The sequence below is a fragment of the Aegilops tauschii genome, chromosome 3 (genome assembly GCF_002575655.3).
Source record: "Aegilops tauschii subsp. strangulata cultivar AL8/78 chromosome 3, Aet v6.0, whole genome shotgun sequence".
Classification (NCBI taxonomy): domain Eukaryota; kingdom Viridiplantae; phylum Streptophyta; class Magnoliopsida; order Poales; family Poaceae; genus Aegilops; species Aegilops tauschii.
In genome coordinates, this window is record NC_053037.3 from 383,992,664 (window position 1) to 384,001,388 (window position 8,725).

The 8,725-nt window shown below is 44.5% G+C and overlaps 1 protein-coding gene across 1 annotated transcript; it reads right to left on the reverse strand.

Moving 5' to 3' along the window:
• Positions 1–7,640: 7,640 nt before the first annotated feature.
• LOC109745338 (uncharacterized) lies at positions 7,641–8,174 on the reverse strand. Its single transcript, XM_040402589.1, has one exon. The coding sequence runs from the start codon at positions 8,172–8,174 to the stop codon at positions 7,641–7,643; it is 534 nt and encodes a 177-aa protein (XP_040258523.1).
• Between the last annotated feature and the right edge of the window lie 551 nt (positions 8,175–8,725).

The following is an 8,725-nucleotide window of genomic DNA, read 5'->3' on the forward strand; positions in this document are numbered from 1 at the left end:
TCACTTGCTCAATTGAATCGAGGAATCAAAGAACTCCTTTTGAATTAATTCATAAAGCTTCATGGGTCCATACTCCTCATTCGACGAACCATCTAAATCCATCGCTTTATCTACAGAACAATAACAAAAAATTGGTCGACAATGTGTCAAACACACAAAGGCCAAGGTCCAGTCTGAGAGTGGCCGGACGTACCACGACGGCGTTCGGACCGGCGACAGTGTCCATGGCGGCGAGGCTAGAGGGGAGGAGTTTTCTGGCGGTGCTGGCAGCGCTGAGGGCTCGATATGGCGACCGAGCAAGGGTGGTGGCGGGGCTAGCTAGGGGATGGCCGGCACGGGCGAGGGAGAAGAAAGGAGTGCAAAATGGCTGGTCCCACAAGGTCGGAGATGGGGGGATTTGGTGCAATTTACGATGGATCCTGCCTTGGGTCCAACGTGGTGGACGCACCCGACGCGTCTGGGCTTCCTCATATCCGCCCTAGATATGAGTTGGATTTGAGGGATGTTGATGTGCCCGGACATTTAAGGCCGATATGAGGAGCCCGTCTGATCGGAGTTTTTCGGCCGATCAATGACCGGGGCGTCCACCTGGACGTATAGGGGGTTTGGGAAGCCAGCTGTAGATGCTCTTAGTTTTTGCAAAAGACAAACATGTGCATGTACAAAAAACTAAAAAACATGTGCATGTATGACCAAATTTATAAAAAAAAAAATAACAATATCTGCAGTACCAAATTTGTATTATTAGATCCAACGTGAAAAATATTTTCATATTTTATTCATTTTATATTATAATATTTTATTCTATAATCTTGGTTAAGAATACACAAATTTAACTTGCACAAAAATTAATGCACAGTACCTTATATTCTGGAATAGGGGAGTATGCCTACCGGGACGCACCTCCCAGATAAAAGAAGAAGAATGAGAGAATCGGGAAGCGCCAGGTGAGAACAAGAACCAGGAATCCGAAGTATCAAGCTGTCGAGTACTAGTACTGTCGTCGTAGTATGATTCAGCTCTGCAAAAACGTGCAGTCGATCTTGCACTGATTGGAAGCGCCCCCAGAGCTTATTAAAATTTCCCTATTTTTTGAATTTTTTATAACTGTTTACCAAGCTGGTCGTTCGGTGAGCTTAAGTTCAAGAACGGAGGCTTCAAGTTGAGTGAATTGCAAGAAACCACCACATTTGGGGCTTCTCTTGCAGAAAACTACCTGGTCGCTAATCTTTTGCAAAAGCCATCGCACATTCAGTAATAGTTTTGCAGAGTGCACTGAACCTGCCATTTGGCGCGGTTGAGGGCGTTTCCGACAGGTGGGGCCCAAAATCTCTGACGTGGCCTAACGGACGCGCGGACGGCGCCGTTTGGTCCAGACCGACGCGGTCTGGTCGCGCCGGACAGACCGACCGCCCGCACCTGACCAGACCAGACCTCTCCCTCTAGCTCCAAATCCATGGCGACGACGAAACCTGGCGGCGTGGACGGCGGCGGCGGAGTTGCTGCCGGTGGGGATGCTCCGGGCGGCGGTGCTGGAGATCCACCGGAGTACTACGGGAGCTCCCATCCCTCGAGCGCGCTGCCTCTTCCCCAACCGCCCTCGCCGCCGAAGTCGTTGGAATACGCGGTGGCTACTGCATTCGCCCAGGCGGTGAAGGCCAATCCGACGGGCAGCCACCATTTTGCCTCGTCCTTCGGCGGTGTGGAGTAAGTCATCCTCCTCCTTCTTTGTCATTTCCCCGATTGGTATTCTAGGGTTAGGGTTCTAGGGTTAGGGTTCTATGGTTAGTGTTCTTAGGTACGTGTAGTACGGTTAAGGTTCTAGGGTTAGGGTTCTAGCATTAGGGTTAGTGTTATATGACATCCTCTCTGTCAACTGATTGTTGGTGTCACAGAAATTAATTTTAACATGAGTACTTAGACACAAATCCTCTGCGTCTGTTGTTTGATCAAATACTCTCTTTCACCAACTTTAGTATTGTAAATTGAATCAGAAATTTCTGTTGCCACCAATTTTAACTCTGTTAACAGAATTTTGTGAACACTGTTAACTGTTAACTGAATTTATTGAACACTGTACACTGTTAACTGAAATTTTTTAACACTGTTAACTGAATTTCTGTTGCCACCAATGAGACCTCTTAACAATAATTTTAACATTGTTAAATGAATTACTTAACAGCAAAATTAAATGCATTTTATCTGAATTTGTAGCTTGGATGATGAAGAATGGGAAGTAAGGTTCCATTTCCTAGACAAAGATAACTTGGAAAGAACAATCTGTTTATCAGACATAACCTTCTGGAATCTCATTGCCCTAATAGAGGTAGAAGGCTATAGTTCAAGGGATTTTATGTATTATGTTAGAGATCCAGGAGCTGGGGTGTCAGGAATGGAAGAATTAACTGATGATGACAAGGTGGAAGAAATGTTGGATCACATAGCTAGTAAAGGAAAGAATGTTGTTAACATTACAGTTATGAGAAGTGATGCACCTAGACCAGTTGATTTGAACATTGGTCATGCTTATGAAGAGCAGGTTCCTTTGTCAGAAATAGGTGTACCAGTTGTCTATGAGGTAGACAATTCAGGAGTTCTTTTCCCCAGTCCAGTGAAACCCCAACCACAGCCAGTCCAAGTAATGAACACACAGGAGAGCTCTTGTTTGTTGAAGCAAAAGGGCCCAAGTGAACCTGAGTTTGCTTTGGACAATGGTAATGAGAGGCATGAGTATTTCATGAAGACAGACCAAGAGCAAGAGCACATTGAGCAGATGATGGAGCAGAAAAGAAATGAAGAAATTCAGAGGTACAGGAGTAATAAGATACAAAGAGAGAAGTACAAGGCAGCAAAAAGAAAACTCCCACAGCTGCTTGCTGAGGAGTTCACTGATAGTGAAAGTGAGGATGAATATCTAGAAGATGAGGACATATTGGCTAGGTTGGAGGCAATGAAGAGGCATAGGGATGATCCACTATATCACTTTGAAGGAGACACTGATGTAGAAGAGCTATATGGACCAGATGAGGAGAAGGAGGAGAATGAAGGAAGAGATGAAGAGGAAGGACAGGAGGAGCCACTAGATGAGGGCTTGAGAGGAGGAAGCAGTGTAGGAGGAAGCAGTGCAGGAGGTAGCAGCAGCACAGGAGGAAGTAAGACGAGGGGGAAGGGGCCAACAACAAGATCCCATGCAAGTTTGGATCAAATCATAGAGCAAGACTGGGCACCTTCATCTAATGAGGAGAGCAACCTAGGTGACTTAAGTCAGGAAGAGAATGATTGGGCTCAGCTTCCAGCATTTAAGCTACCAAATGGTAGGAAGAGCAGGGCCAAAAAGAATAAAGTTAGGGTTTGGTATGATGAGAAGAGGGAAAACCCACAAGAACAATTTGTCAAGAAACTTTGTTTCCTAGATGTGCAGCAGTTCAGAAGGGCACTGCTTACATTTCACATCTCACAAAATAGGAACTACTCATTTCATAGGAACTGCTCAGATAGAGTTATTGTAGTTTGCAATACAGATGACTGTCCTTTTTTCATTGCTGCTTCCAAAATTGCACATGAGAAGACATTTTGCATAAAGAAAATGAACTTGTACCACAATTGTCCTGCTGTTGGAGAGAGCACCAAAGTGACTGCTAGGTGGTTGGCACATGAGTGTGAGCAACAGTTAAGGTCTGGCATAAACACACCAGTCCAGGCAATATTGGACAATTTGAAGAAAAAACATGGAATTGAAGTGTCCATTCACATGGCCTACAGGGCAAGGAAAGCAGCTAAGGAAGTTGTCCAAGGAGATCAGAGGGCACAATACACTAGGATAAGGGATTACCTCCAAGCTGTGCTGGATACCAATCCTGGAAGTAGATGCATTGTTACAACAAAGCATTTAAAGACTTATCCTAGCATAAATCCTAGATTTCATGGCTTGTTCATGTGCCTCGATGCTTGCAAAGAGGGCTTCCTAAATGGTTGCAGACCCTTCATAGGTACTTGCATAATTATTTTCCCAACATTTTTCCCATTGCATTTGGTTATGTTTGGTACTAATGTGTTATGTTTGGTTTTAGGTGTTGATGGTTGCTTTGTTAAGTTGACAACAGGGCAACAAATATTGGCTGCAACTGGAAGAGATGGTAATAACAACATCTTTCCCATTGCATTTGCAATTGTTGACAAGGAAGACACTGCCAGCTGGTCCTGGTTTCTAACCCAGCTCAAGTATGCTCTTGGTGGTGAGTCAGGGAAGTATGGCAACTACACTATCATATCTGATAGACAAAAGGTACCTCACACATCATCATTCTTATATTTACTGAAGTTTTACCATGCTTAGTACTTTCAAATTGTTTGTTGTTATACTATATTTTGAACACTAGTTATTTAAACAGGGCCTTCTTAAAGCCATAAACAATGTCTTCCCAAATTGTCCTCAAAGATTCTGCCTTAGACATATTTATCAGAACTTTCAAACAGCTGGCTTTAGAGGTAAAGAGTTAAAGAAGTATATGGATCAGGCTAGTTATTCATATACTGAGCATGGTTTTGATCAAGCGATGGAAGGCATGAAAAGAGAGTGTGAGGCAGCTTGGAAATGGCTTAGAAAGATACCCAAGCATACATGGGCTAGACATGCCATGGACAAAAATTGTAAAACTGATTTGGTTGTTAACAATATTAGTGAAGTTTTCAACAAAATGATACTTGATGTGAGAGGGAAACCAATTAAAACCATGGTTGATGGCATCAGAACTAAATTGCTAGTTAAGTTCAATGCAAACAGGACCAAGACTGAGACAGCCAAGTGGCAGATATGCCCAACATATGCTGAAAAGCTAGAAGAAGAAAAACACCATGCTAGATACTGTCAGTCCATCAAAGCAGGACCTGATCTATACCAGGTTAGCAGTGGAGAAAGCACATATGCAGTAAATCTACAAGTGCACACATGTGGGTGTAGCAAATGGGACATGACTGGTGTTCCTTGCAAGCATGGTGTTTCTGCAATTAATAAGGCAAAACTTCATCCAGAAGATTTTGTTAGTGATTTCTTCAAGAAACCAATGTACCAAGCAGCCTACAATCCAATTGTGTATCCTGTGCCTGGGCCTGATCTATGGCCAAATACTGGGACCCCTGACATAGAACCACCAGTTTTCAGAGACAAGCCAGGAAAGAAGCAGACTAAGAGGAGAAGGAATCAGTTTGAGAAGCCAGCTCCCAAGGATACTTCAAGGATGGCAACAATAACCTGCAGCAATTGCAACTTGACAGGTCATAGGTACACTAGCTCCCACAAAAATCTGAAGCCAGCCCTAGCAATGAGAAGGAACCAACACCAGGTTAAATCTTGTGTATATATGTTGTCACTGCATGTTAAATCTTGTGTATATTTAATACTATGTTCTAATCTGTCTATAGGTTGTCACTGCAGGAAAACAGGAGAGTTGATGCACCAGCAGCAAGGGCAAGAGCTCCTGCTGCAACCAGTGCAACACCAAGGACAGCTCCATCAGCTCCAGCTGCAACTAGGGCTGCACCTAGAGCAGCTCCTTTTGCTCCTGCTACAACAAGGCTAACTTCATCTTCTGCTACTGCTTATAGGCCTAGTTCATCTTCTGCTATTGCTGCTAGGTCAAGGGCAAAGAGAACATTCATACCACCAAGAGTGTCAGGTACTGGAAGAGTGAGAAAGCCATCATACAAGATGTCTGAATGGTTCAATTGTTCTCAAGGCAGCAAGAAGTGATGTCATGTTCAAACATGTTTAATTCAGCCTGTTTTGGCTAGTTTGTGATGAAGAATATTAAGAATTTCATGTTGAAACCAGTTAGTTCAAGTCCAAGTGGTGGACTATGTAATGTACCTAATGGTTGTGATGCACTATGGTACTCTGGTTATGATGATATGATGATGAACTTATTAGTTATGATGTTTTCAAGAAGTTTTCATTCTGTTGTTGTGATGATGATCATAGTTTCATAGTTGATATGATGATGATCTTAGTTTTCATGGTGTTGATATGATGATGATCTTAGTTTTCATTTTGGGTGCCTCGGCGTCGACAAAACCCAAAATGGGTCCACTTGGGCATTTTGGGTGCCTCGGCGTCGACATATTAATTTTATAAAACCAAAAAAAATTGCACAAAAATTGTTTGGCCTGGGGCTCGAACCCAGGATCAGTGGGTAGTAACCATGCGTTCAATACCAATGGGACAGTGGTAGTGATCTTGTTTGAGTAGCATCCGCTATTTTACTTATATTTAGTTAGGCATGCACTGTGTTGAGAGTGCGTTGCGGCCCGCAGCATGGTGAACGTGCGTTCAGTATAACTAGTCGTTTCGGTTTCTCACTGTTTAATACCTGTCCACCCACCGCTCTCTCCGCCCACTCGCCGCCTGCACCGCTCACTCCTCTTCCCCCTCTCTCCTGTCGAAACCACCGCCGACAGCCACCCCCACCGCCGTCGCCATGGACTGGCAGCTGGCCATTGAAGAGCTCGCCGGCAACAACCAGGAGCTGCGCGCGTAGTACAGGGAGATCGCGCGTTGGTTCCCCAGTCTGGCGATGCTGAGGAACCATGCCCGCGGCCTGGTGAAGGTGATGACACCTGCCGAAAGGCAGCGTGCCTTCCCTGCCGGCCGCACTGTCCCGCCGGCGACCATTCTCCTATGGGCGATGCGCGAGGTGCAGCGCTCCCCCGACCCCAGGCAGCGCGCCCGTTGGTGGATGTACCGCTCATCCACCACGCCGTCGGCCGCCGCGGATGACATCACCGACATCGTCCTCGCTCTCCCAGCCCCCATCAACAACGCCTACTGGGAGAGGCGCAATCCATGGGTCATCAGGCCAGACGAGGACTCTGACGCCGAGTCCTCTGACGACTACAACTCTGACGAAACTGACGACTACTCCTCTGACAACGAGGTGGACGAGGTCGTCGTACTCTCCTCCGACTCCTCCAATGACGAGCCTGATGTGCAGCTCCTGGCGCCCGTCCTCGACGCCATGGAGGGGCAGAAGAACAGCCCAATTGATGTGGATAAGCTGCCGGAGCTCGCCGACAACCCAGAGCTCGTTGTCGTGAAGCAAGAAGAGGAGGGCGGCGGTGAAGATGTGGTGGAGCCAGCGCCGGCCAAGAAGAAGAGGGCGGCGGTGAACAACAATGACGTGCGGCGCTCCCAATGCCTGAAGATGCTGAAGAAGGAGGAGTGACATGCTGTCTTCAGTTTCTTCAGTAGAAGAAAAAGTTCAGTTTCGTCAGTATGTTAGTTTGCCAGTTCTATCTATGTCAGTTGTATCTATGTCAGACTATCTATGCAGCTACTATCTATGTTAGTATGCCAGTTCTATCTATGTCAGTTCTATCTATGTCAGATTATCTATGTAGTATGAACTTGCTATCTATGTTCACTATCTACTTGCTATAATCCAAGCTGTTAATTCATCACAAACTGAACTTAATACAAGCTGATAATTCATCACAAACAGAGTACTCTCACAAACAACATACAATCCAAGGTTCATTGCTACAGAAATAATAGAGTTCACCACAATAAAGCTTAACACATTACAAGCTTTCCTCCATAGCTACTACAAAAGACATCATTGACACACATGGTCAGACAGCAACACAACTTAGTCCTCATCACAAATAGCCTTAATCTGGTGAAGCTTCCTCTTGTTGCTATCACCTGCTGTCTTGAGCTCAACAATGCAGGAAGCAAGAGTACTCTTCTCCATGGTCAACTTCTCTTTCACTTTCATCAGCTCATTAATGCAACAATCCAGCTTATCCTTCTCTTTCTTCAGGTCATCCTTCTCTTTCTTCAGGTCAGCATAGCAAATCTCCAAAGTCCTCTTATCAGAGGTCAACTTTTCCTTCTCTTTAAGATGGTTGAACTTCAAATTCCTAATGACAGTGGCTTGAGCTACATGAATTTGCTTTAACTGGTCAACAACAGCCTTTAATTTTTTGATCTCAGCATCCTTTGTCATGCTGCTTTCCACACTAACTGAAATGTTCTCAGCATCATTCTTCTGGTTGACCTCAGGCTGGCTATCCTTATAATCAAAGAGGTTGTTCACATCTTCAACAAGCTTCTCATATGTCTCCTGCAACTCTTTTTCTGCTGTGTGAGATTGTGTACAGTGCTTGAATGCTCCAGGCATGTCATCTTGTTTTCATGTTGGCTATGCTCATACATAAGCCACAGCTTATGAATAGCATTCTGCAGATGCTCTGGCCAATGCTCATCTACCCACTACACTAATCCACAATTTCCAACACCCTACAAAAGAAAAAATCAGTTCAAAATTACAGACATTACTTACAGATTCAGTTAAAATAGCTGATTCAGTTTATGTACCAGAATCAGATTCATTTAATGATGAATAATTATGAAAACTACAACTAAGAATAGTACCTATGAACCCTAGAACTAAATTCAGTAACTATGAACCCTAGAACATGAGCAGTAACTATGAACCCTAGAACATGAACAGTAACTATGAACCCTAGAAAATGAACAGTAACTACAAACCCTAGAACAAGAATTGGAATGCTGCAAACACAACTTAAAACTTACTTCAGTGGCACAGGCAATGAACCTCCTACCAGTGCTTATCCCCTCAAATGCAACATACTTCCTCCCTGGATTCCCATGCTCACAAATCACATTCAAGTCGTCAGCAAGACCCTCGAACGACGGCTCGTCAATTGT